The sequence below is a fragment of the Artemia sp. Qi Xiang Cuo genome, chromosome 1 (assembly GCF_049724085.1).
Source record: "Artemia sp. Qi Xiang Cuo chromosome 1, ASM4972408v1, whole genome shotgun sequence".
Lineage (NCBI taxonomy): Eukaryota > Metazoa > Arthropoda > Branchiopoda > Anostraca > Artemiidae > Artemia > Artemia sp. Qi Xiang Cuo.
This window is the reverse complement of record NC_142794.1, coordinates 80,284,665-80,302,851: the sequence shown is the minus strand read 5'-3', so window position 1 is coordinate 80,302,851 and position 18,187 is coordinate 80,284,665. Positions and strand designations below refer to the sequence as shown.

Here is an 18,187-nt window from a genome sequence, read left to right as displayed (position 1 = left end):
TTGAAAGATAAGAAAGCTAACAATAGGTCATCTCTTATTTGTGAAGAATAAAGATAACAAAAGTTATATTTATAAATTGAACGCTAATATCTAATAGTCGATTCATCATAGTACGTATTGAATCTCTTCCATCCTCGTCTTCTTTTTGGGTCCTTTTTTGAGTAGTCTGGCGTTAAATTCATCAGCAGACCTAACAAAATAAAAAAAAAGACATTAATAGCACAATAAAAATTTTAAGTGCATAAAAGTATGGAACACAGGATTTACATCAGGCGTAAGGGTACTTCCTGCGACTAACTTAAATCAAAGACTTGTGTCGCCAGACAATAACAACATCATTAGCAGAACGATGGGAACGTTTAAGCGTTTTCCTATAATACAATGTTTTTCTAAGTGTGCGTTGCAGTGCCCAGGGGCACCAAACAACCTTTACTGGGGTGCCACGAGCTATGGGTGATCTCAAGGTACAAAATGCTGCACTCTGATACAGTAAAATCATTATTGATTAGAGGATTCATGAATTTAGCTTTCAAGCCATTCTATACTGCCATTACCACCTTACAACGAGCAAAGGGTAATTAAATTGTTATAAGAGCTATTTTTACTTTATTATTAAATTATAAAATATCCTATCATAATTGTTGTGTAACATTATCAAATAGATAATGATAGGTATACGTTACCATGACAACCGAAAATCGCTTCACTACATATGCCAATCAGTGTGGGGCGAAGTATGACTCACCTCTCGGACATATGTTTCACTGTGCATTTCTTTTTCAGTGTGAGGTTGTTACTTGTTAATTATCAGTGAATGTCTTGGCTGTCCTCAGTCACTGATGTTCGTCGTCAGATTTCTTTAAATAGGTTTAGTTAAAGGTTGTCTTTTTTAAGTGTGGTGTGCAAAATGAAAACGATTGTAAATCATAGTAATTCAAGTGCACAAGGCTCTGAAGAGACCGAGCTAAAAGAGGGACTCAGTTCTCAAACAGCAGAAGAAAACAGGACCACAAAGTACAGAAAATACAAAGATACGTTTTAGAATATGGTTTCATTAATACTGGGGTTAATAATGAAGAGCATCCACAGAACGTAATTTCTTTTAAAATTTTAGCTACTAAATACAGGCTTCCCAGTGAGCTTAAACACGATTTATATAACATCGATTGAGAAAAATGTGTTGGAGTATGCACTGATAGAGCCCCCTCGATAATGGCCCAGCGCAACGGTCTTAAAGCTTGCATCCTGGCAAGACTAACCAATTTCATTTGGGCACATTGTATGATTCATAGGGAAACACTAGTTGCAGAACACCTCAGTAAGGAGCTGCACAAAATAATGAACACCGTCGTCAGTGCAATAAACTTAACCAAAATACTCCCAAAAAGGAATGATTTTTTGAACAAATATGCAATTACATGGGGTCAGAACGTTTAAGTTTATTATTCTACTATTCTAGTAGTTTATTATTATAGCATTTCTCGTTGGTTGTCACATGTTTGTCACTTTCTAGGTTGTTTGAGTTGAGGCATGAGACCTATGCCTATCTAAATTAAGAAAACTATGCCAGTGCCGAAAGTTTTATTAACAAGGACTTTCCTTCAAAGGTAACATTTTTTACTGAATTGTTTGAAAAGTTAAAAATACTCAACAAATAATTGCAAGAAAATATCACTAACATCTTGAACTTTTAAGACAAAGTGAAAAGTTTCAAAATGAAACCTAACCCCAGGAAAAGCTGCACAACTAAAGGTAATTTCACAAGATTTTCAACCCTAAAATTCTGTAATTTCTTGAAGATAATAGTCTGAAGGTGGAGGACCTTGCTATTGTAGTGTTTGTCCAATACTTTTTTTCAACTGAAAGTGTATTTTGATAAATATCTGCCTGCCAACGATTAACCTTGTCTATTCGACTTCTCGTGTGGCCATGGGAGCGTGACTTTATTGTAAAACTATTAATACATATTAGTATATATTAGTATTATCATATATTATTAGTATATATTAGTATACATTATATATTATTTATTATCTATATATATTCCAATATATATACATATATATATATTCCATATATATATATACATATATATACATATATATATATATATATATATATATATATATATATATATATATAGTATATATTATCTATTAGTATATACTAGTCTTGTACTTCGAAAATCAACCTACTAAGGTCTTACTTCTCTGGTGAAAAAACATGGGATTTTAGCTCAGCACACAACTATCAGATGGGTAACTCAAGAGGGAAGCGGTCCTGATTTTAGCTCTAGGTCTGTATTTTTCAGTCCAGAATGGCACCAAATAAACGTGTCAATTGGCTTGGATTGACCAGAATCTGCTCTCACATCGTTTAGCCATATGACCTGTATTGAGCTAGTGAATTACTTCTCCTCTGTTAAATGATCCCATAGAAACATAATATAAAAGTAACCCTTAAAGCATCAAATTTTTCTGCAGCTCCCTTTAATACATCATTTTCTTTCTAAAGTTCTTCAGAAATTGGAAAATTTACTTTTTTAAAAGTAATGTCCCGTTTAAAAGCGAAAATCAAATAGTTCGCGGTAACGAAGTGTATAGTAAGAGCGACTCGTCTCAATAGTAACCGAAACTTTAAAAAACGAATTTTGATACCAATAGATACATCAAAAGAATTGATTCTTTATGCTGATTTTAAATATGTAAGTCTCATCAAGTTTAATCTTACTCGTCAAAAGCAAGGATCCTGAGAAAATGTACCTTATTTTCGAAAAAATAAGATAACAACGTTTAAAAGTCATACAATCTTCACGGAAATCACACTATCAGATTTAGCGTATCAGAAAACCTTACTGCAGAATTTTCGAGCTCCTATCTGCAAAATTCGGAACTTGGTATTTTTTGCCAGAAGAAAGATCACGGATGCGTGCTTATTTGTTTGTTTGTGTTTTTTCCCAGGGGTGATAGTATCGACCCAGTGGTCCTAGAATGTCGCGACAGGGTTCATTCGAACGGAAACTAAAAGTTCTAGTGCCTTTTTTAATCAAAATTACAAAAGGGATACAATTTTCCTTGGGATTGTAAAAACAAACTATCCCAAATAGTACGAAAAGTTGGGATAGTCAATTTCAGTTTATTGTTTAAAAATGGTAAGTGATAAAAACCCCTGGTTTTTATGAAAAGCGTGGATTTCCGGCTGGACTGATGACTACAACATAAAATTTTCGAGAGCTCCGTATATCCTTCTCAATGATAGTCAATTTCTAAAGCAGCAGTAATCTTGGAATTGTTTTCTTCTGGTTTATTTTAATTTCCTATGCCCTGTGGCTTTTTGTTTTAGCTGACCTTGCTCATTACACATGCTAACTCTCTCTCTTATTTCTGTTTTGCCCAAGGACCAAGAAGGACAGTTTTCTCAATAAACTGAGCGAGAGCCTACAGTGAGGGGGTGGAGTTTAGGAGTCTATCTTCGAGAGGACTATCTGAAGCCATGTAGCCAACACTTCGTTCTATCGAGCCATGTTTGTGCTTTCGACTTGAAAGCTCTGTTACAGCAGGTACCAGTTTCAAATTGAAACTAGACTAAAATCGAAAAGTGTTTAAGATGTGCGGCGGTTACCTGGTCTCTTTATCGAAGAAGTTGAAGCTTCAACTGTACTCCTTTCAAAGTAATTGACATTAGAAAATTGGCCCGCCGCCAGAAATTCCACAGTTGAACCAAGATAGACAAATTTTTGCAACAATTACAAATATTTCTCGATGAGCTGATCAACGTATATGACATTAGTTTTTTCTAACAAAAGTTTGTTTCTGCAACCTACCATTTCAAAAATTTTGAGAGGTTGACAGCTTCAGTATTGTGGCACACATTAGAAACAAAATTTCGTTCAAATTATAAGACAGCGAGTAACAATTGGCTAACAGCGAAGGGATACCTGATCATGATTGACTGAAAAGATAATATTACATGAAAGGGCCAAATGATGATTCTTATAGAACAATAAACAAATCTTGGTAAAATTAATACAGTTTTTAAGAAATTTGATCTACAAATGTTTGAAATGAGTTGAAACTACAGCGAAGGAAGATTTGGCCATGATTGACTGGAAACATAATGACCCACAAAAGGGCCATCATGGCCCTTTCCTATATAACAAAAAGAAATCCCCTGTTGTAAAACTAATACGGTTCTTTTTAACTTGGTTTACAAGTGTTCCAAATAAGAAGATTTGGCTATTATTGACTGAAAAAAAAACATTTCACCAAAGAAACAATTGGGAATTCTTATGCAGCAATTAATAAATGTCATTCTGTATAATCATTATGGTTAAAAAAAAAAGTCGACAGTAGTTTCTTTTTCTTTTATGCCTAACAAACTATATCTTATGGTTGTTACTTAAATGTTCATAAAATCCAAAGAAGTAACAGTTCAACTCACCTGCTCTCTGGGCCATGGGTACAAGGTAATCAATTCTTTTTTGCATTCTTTTACACAAGCCTGTGACCTTTCTGGGCATAATACCACCTTTACTATTCACAAACTGTGAAATTATCAAGACATCCTAAAAAATAAAGATTATCAAAAAGTAAAATCAACCAAACAGTGCGGAGAGGGAGAAAGGGGTCTTTTCAGATTGGTTATCAGCAGGAAAGTGTTTTTTCAAAATAAAAAAAAAGCACAGTAATCTACATATTTACTCTGAATAATCCTGGGGAATTTTCCTTTCTCTCGTAAAAAAAAAAAAAAAAAAAAAAAAAAAAAAAAAAAAAAAAAAAAACTAATTAAAACTATGGTTTTCCAAATAAAATGCATCAAAAGCCCAGCAGGGATATACCAAGAAAAGAATTAAGCAAATAGTACTAGAAATAAAATTCCAATAGTTACAAATGTATTAAAAAATAGACTACATGCTTTACCCCAATAGTACCCACCAACAGACATACCAGCAAATGATTCCTTTATCTCTGAATTTTTTAGGTTTACCTGAATATTTCCATATGAAAATTGGGTTCACCAGAATCCCTCCAAAATTTACGAAGTTTAATATTTGTAAATAAACGAACGTTAACACAAGATTAAAATCATCTAGTTCTGTTGACGTTGGTTTCTGAATAGATTTCAGAGACTCTGATTTCCTTTGGGGGAAAACAGAGAAAAATTATAGAGAAAACTCACTCTCCATCTGGGATATACTGTGATAAGAATCCAAAATAATACTGCAAAAACAAAACATTAGTGCCAAAAAAATCTTGGAGGACAGTAATGACTTAAATTTAATTTATCTCTCTATTATTTTTATTATCTCTCTACATATTATTATCTCTCTCTATATTATTATATCTCTCTATATATTATTATCTCTCTCTATATTATTAAATTATCTTTCTACATATTTATTACGTACTTTAGGCTAATAAATGCTTCTTTACTTGATTAATAACGTACGCCCAATTGTGGGTGGAGAACAGGAAACAAATTCTAGTTTAATAGTTTTAAAACTCAACACATGTCTTGGGATAATGACAGCCAAAATACTGAACTCAATTGTTTAAGAACCAGAATAAAAACTTACAGTATGCATGACAGGTATTCCAATTCTACATAGAGGACATGCTCCACAGTTTTCTGGGTGGATAGCTGTTGGTGGTAGTAGATTATTCACTCGATCAGAATCATAATAAGTTGCTTTAATAACAATCTTATTTTCTTTTTCTTCTTGTTCAACTGTAATTTAAATCATTCAGTTATTTTTTCTGAATAAAACTAGCACACAATACTTTAACAAAAAGGAGAGGAAGAGGATTAACCTACGAAGCTCCCCCAAAGAATCACATTTGCCAGTAGACTATTCCTGGGGAAAAAAAAACTAGCACACAATACTTTAACAAAAGGAGAGGAATAAGATTAACCTATGGGGCTCCCCAACGAATCACACTTGCAAGTAGACTATTCCTGGGGAAAAAAAACTAGCACACAAAACTTTAACAAAAGGAGAGGAATAAGATTAACCTATGAGGCTCCCCAAGGAATCACACTTGCAAGTAGACTATTCCTGGGAAAAAAAAACTAGCACACAATATTTAAAAAAAAAGGAGAGGAAGAAGATTAACCTATGGGGCTCCCCAAAGAATCACACTTGCAAGTAGACTATTCCTGGGAGAAAAAAAAAACTAGCACACCATACTTTAACAAAAAGGAGAGGAAGAATATTAACCTATGAGGCTCCCAAAATAATCACACTTACAAGTAGACTATTCCTGGGGAAAAAAAAAACTCGCACACAATACTTTAAAAAAAGGCGAGGAATAAGATTAACCTATGGGGCTCCCAAAAGAATCACACTTGCAAGTAGACTATTCCTGGGGAAAAAAAAAACTAGCACACAATACTTTAACAAAAGGAGAGGAAGAAGATTAACCTATGTGGCTCCCCAACGAATCACACTTGCAAGTAGACTATTCCTGGGAAAAAAAACTAGCACACAATACTTTAACAAAAGGAGAGGAATAAGATTAACCTATGGGGCTCCCCAAAGAATCACACTTGCAAGTAGACTATTCCTGGGGAAAAAAAAACTAGCACACAATACTTTAACAAAAAGGAGAGGAAGAGTATTAACCTATGGGGCTCCCCAAAGAATCACACTTACAAGTAGACTATTCCTGGGAAAAAAAAACTAGCACACAATACTTTAAAAAAAGGAGAGGAATAAGATTAACCTATGTGGCTCCCAAACGAATCACACATTCAAGTATAATATTACTGGGGAAAAAAAAAACTAGCACACAAAACTTTAACAAAAGGAGAGGAAGAAGATTAACCTATGAGGCTCCCAAAATAATCACACTTACAAGTAGACTATTCCTGGGGAAAAAAAAACTAGCACACAATACTTTAACAAAAGGCGAGGAAGAAGATTAACCTATCCCCCCCAAAGAATCACACTTGCAAGTAAACTATTCCTGGGGGGAAAAAACTAGCACACAATACTTTAACAAAAAGGAGAGGAAGAAGATTAAACTATGGGGCTCCCCAAGGAATCACACTTGCAAGTAGACTATGCCTGGGAAAAAAAAACTAGCACACAATACTTTAACAAAAAGGAGAGGAAGAAGATTAACCTATGAGGATCCCCAAAGAATCACACTTGCAAGTAGACTATTCCTGGGAAAAAAAAACTAGCACACAATACTTTAACAAAAGGAGAGGAAGAAGATTAACCTATGAGGCTCCCCAACGAATCACACTTGCAAGTAGACTATTCCTGGGGGAAAAAAATAGCACACAATACTTTAACAAAATTAGATTAATAAGATTAACCTATGGGGCTCCCCAAAGAATCACACTTGCAAGTAGACTATTCCTGGGGAAAAAAAAACTAGCACACAATACTTTAACAAAAAGGAGAGGAAGATGATTAACCTATGAGGCTCCCCAAAGAATCACACTTGCAAGTAGACTATTCCTGGGGGGAAAAAACTAGCACACAATACTTTAACAAAAGGAGAGGAATAAGATTAACCTCTGGGGATCCCCAACGAATCACACTTGAAAGTAGACTATTCCTGGGGAAAAAAAAACTAGCACACAATACTTTAACAAAAGGAGAGGAAGAAGATTAAACTATGGGGCTCCCCAAACAATCACACTTGCAAGTAGACTATTCCTCAGGAAAAAAAAACTAGCACACAATATTTTAAAAAAAAAGGAGAGGAAGAAGATCAACATATAGGACTCCCCAAAGAATCGCACTGGCAAGTAGACTGTTCCTGGCAACTCTTTGGAGGACGCCACAACCATTGGGCTTTACAAAAATCAAATTTAAGCCACAGGTAAATCCATAGCTAAAATACTAGAAGAAGAAATGTCAGCATATTTGGAAAGGTGGAGGTGAGCACTTGGAAATATGTTCCCATAAGCTTCAATTTTTGCTTTAAATCATTTTCTGAATCTTTCAAAACACTACATATACAATCAAATTCAACAGCCAGAAAGTAACAAAAAGGTGGAGATTGGAACTTGAGAGGCTTTATTGGTTGTGGATTACTTTCCAGAACTTTTATTTGTCTTATGGACAATCTGCAATAAAACAATTATTTGATCACTGCAGGTATGAGTTCTTAAAAAGCAGCCAACAGTTGCAAAGAAATTAAGAATCTGAAAAAGTTTCTCCAGATTTTTGCCATAGATCCCTTCCTTAAAGTTTCATTGATACTATGGAACAGTATCTTTGCTTTTTTGTAATGTCAACTGCCTTCAGTTTTTATCTTAACATTTTAGCCCTTGAAATAAACAGCAGAAACATCATGAAAATGTATATGCACAACCTCTTTTGTGGCTAATAATCATATAATTTTACTGGAAATAACAATCGTAAAAGTTTTCCTCATTTGACAACCATGTTGTGTAGATATTCTGTTTCAAAATATTTGTTTAAAATACTCATTTCAAAACAAGACAGAAAAGATTTTTGTTCACACTATAATGTGGTGATTTTAAAGATATTGCAATGATTTTGTTAAAGGAATTGTTTGACTCAGATGTAGAAGGTTCTTGGTCTAAGTCTCTTTCCACTCCTGAAATATCAAGATTAGTAAAATATTCCTCATATAGTTCATCCCTTGCTCTTTACGTTAAACTTTGACTTTGTGTTTCAATTCTTTGAGAACAACTTCTGAAAAACAAGGACTGTTGAATTGGAACAACAAGTTTTTTAAAGCACTAAAAAAAATTTGCATAACAAACCAGGGATTAAGAAGGGGCAGCATCTCCTCCTTTATATATTGAAAATTTTCTGTTTGTCTTAAACTTTATGGTTGCGCCTTACTTTCATTTGAAAAAACATGTTTTTTTTTATTGAGGTTAAAAAAAGAGCAAGCCATAGGTTTGTCTCATTACAAAAATTGCTGAAACATATAGGCAAAGAACAAAATGCTGCAGTCTCATAGACATGTCAATTTACAAAATAGCAAAAATAGAGATAACACTTCTTATATCAACATAAAAAAAACTTAACAATAATCTCAATCATCACAGCAGCTTCCTATCCTGGTAATTATACATAATATGTGCCTAGATCAGATGCCTTGTCCTAAATTTGTACCTACTCTTCTTTACCACATCTCAAGATGCCCTTCTACAGGGTGAAGTGTATCTGAAAAATTGGGTTTTGTTTGATAGTTCAGTTGTTGATTCACTATTAATTGTGGATCCAGTGAAATTTTGAGCTATTAAACGAACTACTACATGTTTTGGATTACTGACTTACAATATTAAAAACTAATAAATAGATTTCGTAAAAAATAAGGTGTGTTTTGTCTTTTAGTATTTAGTAAATCATGGAAAGAAGTTACTTATTACCTACATGATAAAACAGTACTTATTACCATATAGATTGAGTTAAAAATTAAAAAATGTATTCTGCAATCTAAATAGGAGTAGGTATGCAATCTATGTAGGAGTATACAACTGCTATGACCACTACTACTACAATAACTACTAGTAGTACTGAAGCTAAGCTATTACAGTGAAGCTTTTAGGGAATGGTGAGGAGGATATTGAGCTAGATTAAAACTCACAATGAGGATGTAGTTTATTAAAAGGGTGTAACAGGTATATCCCAGGAACAACTTAAAGTATTAAGTTGCAACTTTCAGTGCATGTTGAGTGGGATGTTGAACCAACCAAAAGGGGCCATATCTATACTACTATTTCAACTGCTACTACTAATACTACAGCTAGGGCTTTTCACTTTAGGGAGCTAAGTCCCTAACTTTCAGGAAATTTTGAGGGGATGTTGGTATAAATCAAAACACATTTTCTGCATGCAGGTTATCAAAAGGGCATATCAGCAATATCTCAAAAACAGTACAAAGTACTCACATCAACTTACTAAACGGCAAAAATAAAGAAAAAAAGGAATCAATATGCGACTTCTCAAACGAAAACAGCTGTCAAAAGCAATTAAGAAATCCCTTCTCGTTTCAAAGGATTTGCATAACCCACTTTCCGAAGTTTCTACGGCAACAAATGGCCATCTTTGAAAGTATTAGCTTATTAAAGATTTTGAGGATTCTATGGAGAGGGGCATAGTCTTGTCAACTTGTAGAAACATTGGTACTGGTGCATTATGTGGGCACTGCTAAAGAAATCAAGTTTGGTTCATGCTAATGAAATGAAATAAAATAGGATGAATATGCAATAATTTGTAAACAAATTTGGGGTATATATTTCGGCTCAACGGAATTGTTGTTGTCATTTTAATGACAAAAAATATCATTTTAATAGCGGGGAACTTGATTTTAATAACCGAGTAATGGGAAATTTTCTGCGGGAGCAAATTTGTACTAGGGGGCTGGTTTTTTGTGGGGAAACTCCAATAAAGGATGGAATTTCTGTTTTTTTCTGGGGGGAGGTGGGTTAAACAAAAAAAACTAAAACTTTTTTTTTTAAACAATTTTGAAGTTTTTGCCGCAATATCAGCAATAAGTGTTTTCAGCTGTGGGTTCCAATCCCAGGCTGTGGCTCTGGATCTAAAACCTATTTTGTAAAAGGCTTGATTTAATACGCAGATACAAGCCCCATTTGAGCCTTAAGACGAAGCTAAAACCAATTATGGCTCCCAAATTTTCGCAACGAAATTTCATTTTGTTTTTTCCCCGAAAAATCCCCGAATCTTGAACACGTGTCCCCGAAAACTCCCCAAATTTTTAAGACTTTTTCCCGAATTTTAATTTTCGAGAGTGCCCTGTATAGTATACCTGCATGATGCGTAAACACCAAAATTTGTTTACCTACATTTTTGTTACATTTTTTCAAGTCAGACAAACATTTCGTTTTTGAGAGGGGGGGGGGTGTTCAACTCCCCCCCCTGGGTACAGCCTTGTCCAAGGAAAAAAAATTGCTATTGTACAAGGAAACCAGTAACGAAAAACCTGTCAAATAGGCTATTTGCAAGAGACCGCTATAGATAAAACATTGCAAAGCTGTGGTTTCTCATGGAGTTACAATATTTGAACGATTGTTTTTGGTGTTTAAGGGGGGGGGAACGGTACCTAGGTTAGGTTATGTATTTAACCTAAGTTTTTTATTGTTTTAAAAAAAGAAGTTGTGTGACAGGTTCAAACTTTAGCGTAATGAGTAAGGCATTGAGGATGGGACAGCCCCTTTCATATACATAATCATTTTTGTACGTTTTAAGTTTTAATGTTGCTCCTTACTTTCAGTTAAATTTTTTTTTATTTAATTTATGAACGTTTTTGCACTAATGCAGTTTAGATTTTGGCTCACCGTACATGAATAATTAAAACGAAATTTGCATATTAATTTTACTTTTTTGACTAAATGGCTTTCTCGAAATTTTGTTCTGACGTAACTTACGAATTAACTTACGTAATGAACTTCTATATTCGTATGTTTTATTACGTATATTAGGGAGTTTGCCCCCTAGTCAATACCTTGCTCTTTACGCTACAATTCGAGTATTGTTCGAATCACAAACCCCTGAATCACAAAAGCCGGTTACTTAGAATAGATAGCTCTTTTGAAACTACTAAAAAAAGACTCTAGTGAACACGGTGCGGTATTAACTAGGGGGTAAACCCCCCCATATACATAATCATTTCTGTTTGTTTTCAGTTTAAATGTTGCTCCTTACTTTCAGTTTAAAAAACTATTTTTTTTTTATTTAATTTCTGATCTTTGTTTAAATAATGCTGGTAAATCCGGCGCTCCCTTCATAGAAATGTCCCTTCGCCCAAGGAAACATCCTCCATGGAAGGACCCTCCCTCGTAACCCTTTCCTCCCACCCCCACCCCCCATCAGAAAAAAATGCCTCCTGAAACGTCTTTATACTTCCCATTAACCAATACTATATGTAAACAATGGGCAAAGTTCCGCTGCTTTCCAAAAGAAAGTAGTGGTATCAACTCACAAAAATGTAGATCAAAGTCACGAAAACTTTTAATAAAAATACCAAGAAAATACTATTCTCATTGAAAATTCCAAATTAAGAATTTTTCAAAGTCTGCGCGGGGAGAGTGGTGGCAAAAAAATAAGAGAAGGGGGAATGCTTGGGGGAAAAACATTTTTAATATATAGGGGCACGAAAGTTGTTTTTTTTATTTTTATTGATTAAAATCTCAATAAAAAGCCATTTCTAAATGAAAGTATCAAAAAGGATGTTTTTAAAAAAATAGGAGGGGAGCAAAAACACTTAAAAAAGCAAATACCCCTGCTCCCAAATTGACGGCACTGCACATAGAATATGCACGTATAAATATTTCTGGTCCTTTTATATCTTCAAAATTCTTATAAAACAAAAATCGTGAAGAAAAAAATAATTTTTTGTTTGTCTTGGCGGTTTTTTGTTTTATCATGATCAGCCAGTGTGGTCTCAGAAAACAAAAATTTGCCCCCCCCCCTTATGTAGAAATGTATACCCCGAATTGGCATATATAGGGGGGGGGCTGAAATTCATTTCCGATAGAAATGATTATTATATTTGTAATCAGCATAAAAAATGCATTAAATGGTGTATTAACTTTATTCATAAATCAATAATATGATTTGGTATATAATTACCCATTTTTGTTGTGAATGAATTTTAGCCCCCACCCCTTTATATACCAATTCAGGGTATATTTTTGCACATTAGGGGGGTGGGGGGGGAGTTGTAACTTACCTCTCATTTACATCAAAAATAAAATTACCCCACCCCCCTAATATGCAAATAAATACCCTGAATTGGTATATATAGGGGTGGGGGCTAAAATTGATTTCCAACAAAAATGATTACTATATTCTTAAAGAGCATAAAAAAGAGCATTAAAGCGCATAATTTACTTAATTAACTCAAGTTTGCGTTAACTAAACTTTCTCCTGATGCAAATTTATCGGATCAACCTACGTTGCGCTCCGTAATTTTTTTTTATATGATCCACCTATTTTGCCCCCCCCCCCAAAAAAAAAAATCCTTGATCTGCACCTGCCCACATTGAATAACAAGGATAATCACTTTTCTCAATAATTCCGATCTGAATAATTATCTTTTCTGAAAATCAAATTTAAATAACAAATTTCTTATGTTAATAAACCTTTTACAATTTAATGTTTTGTTTGCCATCATGAATCATGAATTTGCCAAATCATGAATTAGCAGGTTCCAGGGTTGCCAGAAAGTCAAACAAAAAACAAGCCCGAGCCTCTAAAAAACACGCCAAAATATGCCCGAGCCTTTGAAAACCAAGACTGCCATTATGGTCAGTTCCTGAAGTGCTAAAATTGCCCAAATTTGTGTGTTTCACGACAATTTTCTGTCAAAAAAATTTTTTTCGCGTTTCGCAGCTTGTGCCGCGACACGCGCATGACCTGATAAGTGTTGTTGGATTAGATCTAGATCAGTTTTTTTGACAGGTTATTTCAAACTTAGCACCAATCTTTCAAAACAAACACGGCAAAAAAAGGTGGTCCTAATTAAATCAAACTTCGCAAAAATCTCTCAAAACAAATACGGAAAATACGGTCCAAACTTTTTGTTAATTCCTTAACTTCTTTCAAAATCCTCATCATTTGGTCAGTGACAAAATTGTACTACCAAAATGCTACAAATTGAAGCATGTGCTACAGTGCTACACATGATGAAATATTGCTAAAATAGTTCTTTTGTGCTAAAGTCAGAAAAAGTTTTGCCCCTAATCTAATTCTAATTTTACCTTGCTTGCTTACCCTTTGTTCATCTTGCTCCACTTTCACGGAAGAACAACGATTTATGTGACCTGCCAAAATTCATCTGTTTTTAGCTGCAGTTTTATGCGTCATAATGGTTAAACAGCTGTGAACTCTTTTTATTAACTTTTACAATTTAATATGACTTATTCCAATGAATACGGTAGTAACAACCACAAGCCAAAGACATACAATATCTTTGGTTTATTATCGCATAAAAAATTTTGGTACACGTTATTTGGTACAGTTGCAACGCAATATTTAAAGATAACTTGATGATTATAGTATGGCCTCAAAAAGAAACCTGAGTACTGGGTTAATACAATAGCCTTCGTAATCCCAAGATGAAATAATACAGACAACTAAAAAAACAAAAAAAAGGCACTTAGATCCATAAGGCACTAAGAGATTTAAGACTCAAAGGAGGCTAGGATATTATTTAGATCAACTAGATCAGTTGTTTGGTCAGTTTCTTCGACTTCACAAGCCTTATAAATATCACTATTGAAAAGCTGCATACGCTTTGTAGGCTCAAACGTCGAGCAACTCGACATCACAGGCCTTATGAATATCACTATTGAAAAGAAGTTGCAATACAATATTTAAAGATAACTTTATGATTAAAGTCAGGCCTCAAAAAAACGTCAGAACTGGGCTAATACGAAACCCTTCGTAATTCGAAAATGAAATAATAAGTACAGATAAAAAACAATAACAAAAAAGAAAGGCACTTAGATCCATAAGGCACTAAGAGATTTAAGACTCAAAGGAGGCTAGGCTAACTCACACTTGGCCACTTGCCAATGCCCACTTGGCTAACTCACAAAAAGAAAATGCCCCAACAGCATCAGGATAATGTAGGACAGCTATCCAGAACTCAGAGGAGTCTTTGGGGATTGTTCCTCCGCAAACAGAAGACCAATTAACGTCCAACAGTTTCCCCCACTGATTCTCCAAGGTACTGAGATCAGTAGTAGGAACAATTCTCAATGGCAAGTCTCCAAATTGGGGTCGAAGCTGAGACAAGCAAATCACAGGGGATAAAAATATTAGCTGTAGGAGCGAATCCAGAGCAGGAGGCATTCGTTTCAAGCACCGCTTTAGCCACAGCTTTCAGGAACGCAAAACACCGTATTTTGATTTTGCTCTTCTGTGTGTCCAAAAGTTTAGATTTGGCCAGTTCAATGAGGAACTCCTGTCCGTAATCAACTTCATCTTGTGGCAAACAATTGATTTTGAAGTCCATATTAACCATCAAAGACACTGCAGATCAGCGGAGTATCCTATGCAGGAGACTTAGTATCAAACCCTGGAGTTCTTCAAAAATACAAAATTAATCAGTACTTTTGTGCTGAAACAGTAAGTCAACCCTTATAAATTTAGAAAGGAATAACTTCAATAACGCAATGCACATTCTATTCTTCACATCTTGATAAACTGTATATAGCAACTTGACAGCTCAGCAACGTTCTTTTTCTTTGGTGAAACAGAAGTGTGCGGTGAGCTTAATGTACTGCTCATGTATGCGAAACAAGACATTGTATCGAGAGAGCCAACGAGTATTTGAGGGAGAAATAATACGTAAGGGTGAATTTCCATCGTTTATCAACTTAAATACATGTTGATATGTCTCCCTTCTAAGGGGGCTTACATTAAACCATTTATATGTTTCGGACATCATAAACTCAAGGTTCGAAGGGAGTTCACAGACCACCTCTGAAGCACATAGATTGAGTGAGTGGCAAACACACTTGAAGAGCTGAAGATAGGGTAAGCCATTGTCTCGTAGTAGGGTAAAAAGGGAGTGGTTTACTCTGCACATGTTACTAGTACCGTCTGTGAAGATACCAATAAGGTTAATCATAGGTACTTTGCAGATATCAAGGAACTCTTTGAGTTTGTCATACAGCATAACAGCGGTAGTCAATGGTACTTCAATCACCCCCAAGGCTGTACTCACAATTTGTTTTATTGTGGCAACATCTGTGGGCTCATCTAAAATAAGTGAGTATCCACTATTCCCAATATCCTCGACAATCTCACGAAGAGTTTCAGGCCTCAGAACATTCTTGATTAGGGCTGAACATTTGGTTTGTTTTATTCTCACAGCTTCAGAAACAAGCCCAGGGAAAAGATTCTTAATAATTGTAGACAGGTGGTTGATAGTCTGTATAGATGTAAAAATGAGCAGGAAATGTGTAAGGTAAGGTTCCCAAATGTGTAAGGTAAGGTGTAAGGTTCCCAAATTTGGATTGACTAAAGTTGTAAAGCTGAAGATCTATTCTGCATGGTTTCACTTTTATAAAACAAAGATTGTTAAAGGTCATCAAAGGTCAGTGCCCTCTATTGGGGAAGGTGTAGAGATGGGTGGGCTACTTAAAAATATCTTTCAAGGATATACTTTAGTATGTGAACCCATCCCAGAAAGCTTCATTTTTGTAACCCAAACTCTTCCCAAGATAGCAACAAATAGCTTGTCTAGAATTTTACCATATATAATTCAGACTATATATTTGTCGTATCGCTAGCAAGTGCAATTTAAGGTAATTTAAGGTAATATTTGCATGGACGCCCATAAGGGGGAACAACGGGGGGGGCACCGTCATCTTAGTACTCTGAGCCTCATTAGCTACAGTAACTATAATTCTAGCACTAAAAGTATACGAACGAAGGTCTACTAAAGTATAGCAAAACAAAATGGCTGTCTCAAAATTTTGATTGGACGTGTTTGGGTAATCGATTGACATGTGGGAGGGGGAGCTAGTTGCCTTCCATGAGCTCTTTTTGAAGTTTCTGTGACATTTTTTTCTATAGGAAGTACCCTGGTCTAAAACACAAAACAATATATTGTGTCCACATTGTTTTTTATTTAGGCAGCACTATTGTTCTGCTACGATATTTTGTCTTGAAATTTTAAATATATACAGCACTGGAAGTGCCAATTAGACCATGTAAGCCCCTCCTATAATTCAGCCTATGGGCACCCATGTATATTTACACATTAGGGGGGGGGAGTAGAGCAAACCCAATTATTGACTAAGCCTAGGCCACAAAAAGATTGGGCCAGATCTGTCAAATATATTAAAAAAAAAGGATAGATCTGCATAAAATTCAAGTCTTGTCTTAATCTGAGCAGCAATAAAATTCCTTGTAACTTGTAATACTCCTAACACAGAACCATCTCAGCCATGCAGGAATAAATTCCTAATGGCAAATTGTTTCAGAATAGAAAGCATTCTATGCCATAAAGGAGGGCTCTTGTCTTTTTGGTGCATAACCACGGCTGAGCCACCGTGATTTTGGAATTTTTGTCTTATTCTAAATTTTCAGTCAAAATAAGCCCATTTTTTTACAAAAAAAAACCCATTTTCCCGCCCCAAGGCCCTCACTCCCACTCCAAAATTCAACCCACCCCTGACGGCTAAAGCGAGCCCACGGGGTGGAAAACAACCCCATCTGGCAACACTGGCAGGTTCTGCCTATAGGCCTAGCAACAAGCAGACGAAAACCTGTCTCATGATGGTTGACAAAAGCCGATAACAGGAAATCAATGAACAGAACAAAGCAATATTGCATAATAACTATATAAATGAGCGATTCCTATATGTCCGTCTATAAGAAGATTTGACACTTCTTAGTAAATTTAAAAATAGCCTAGGAAGCGCTGTACAAGCAAAACTAGGCTATTTGAATTAATAACCTACTTGTTCAGAATTTCTTCAGAAATTTTTTGATACAAAAATTAAGTTTCTAGGTGGTATAATACAGTAGGCTAATTAGAGTAGTTTAAATGTCAAAAAGTTTTAAAATGATTAATGCATCGCAGGTGGTTGGAATTAGAGACTTTTATCCGGGAATAGGACAATGATTCATTCCTATCAAAGATTCTGTCCAAGAATAGGCAGGTGGTCGACTACTGGGTGTCTTACACTATAGCCTATAGCCTACCCTGAAATGGTATGAATTGGGGTGGGGTTACAATTCATTTCTGACAAAGAAAAATTATTATATTTGGAAATAGCATGAAAAAAGGCATCGAGTGGTATGTTTACTTTATTTGTAAGTCAATAACATGATTTGGTAAAAATTTACCAGTTAGCCTAGTCTGCAGCAAGCTACTTACTGTTTATGCTATAATTAGTTAAAAAATAATTTACTTTTCTTTAAATATGAGGTTGGTGAACTGTGAACAGCTCTTGACTGTGCAATTGAACACTGAAAAGCTTTTGGTATAAGCTTAGATGTAAAAGGAAAAATTTTTGAGCACATGTTTTTAATTTAAAAAGTTTGCTTCATTTGAACATTCGAAAAACTACAATTTTATCTGTAATAATCTTAAATAGTATTCATTTTAAAAACAAACAAAGAAAATTAAAATACTCTTTTTGTCTAGCAATTTATGTATTAATAGGGTTTTTTTTTCATTTTGCTTTTATTTTTGTCGCTAATAGCAAACAA

General features: G+C 34.8%; 1 protein-coding gene across 1 annotated transcript; it reads right to left on the bottom strand.

Moving 5' to 3' along the window:
• Positions 1 to 12: 12 nt before the first annotated feature.
• Positions 13 to 18,006, bottom strand: mRpS18A (mitochondrial ribosomal protein S18A). The gene is made up of 4 exons (XM_089087315.1): positions 17,887 to 18,006; positions 5,576 to 5,727; positions 4,441 to 4,564; positions 13 to 190 (listed from the first exon to the last, which is right to left on the bottom strand). The coding sequence occupies exons 1-4, from the start codon at positions 17,996 to 17,998 to the stop codon at positions 84 to 86; spliced, it is 495 nt and encodes a 164-aa protein (XP_088943441.1). The 5' UTR covers positions 17,999 to 18,006; the 3' UTR covers positions 13 to 83.
• Positions 18,007 to 18,187: the final 181 nt, after the last annotated feature.

Bases quoted from the DNA above. Each gene is read 5' to 3' on its own strand.
- mRpS18A (XM_089087315.1), bottom strand. From the start codon at position 17,998: ATGTGCTCAAAAATTTTTCCTTTTACATCTAAGCTTATACCAAAAGCT. The intron at 5,728-17,886 runs GTAAATTATTTT...TTTAAATTACAG, and splicing joins AACCTCATATTTAAAGAAAA to TTGAACAAGAAGAAAAAGAA. The intron at 4,565-5,575 runs GTAAGTTTTTAT...TTTATTTTTTAG, and splicing joins GAATACCTGTCATGCATACT to GATGTCTTGATAATTTCACA.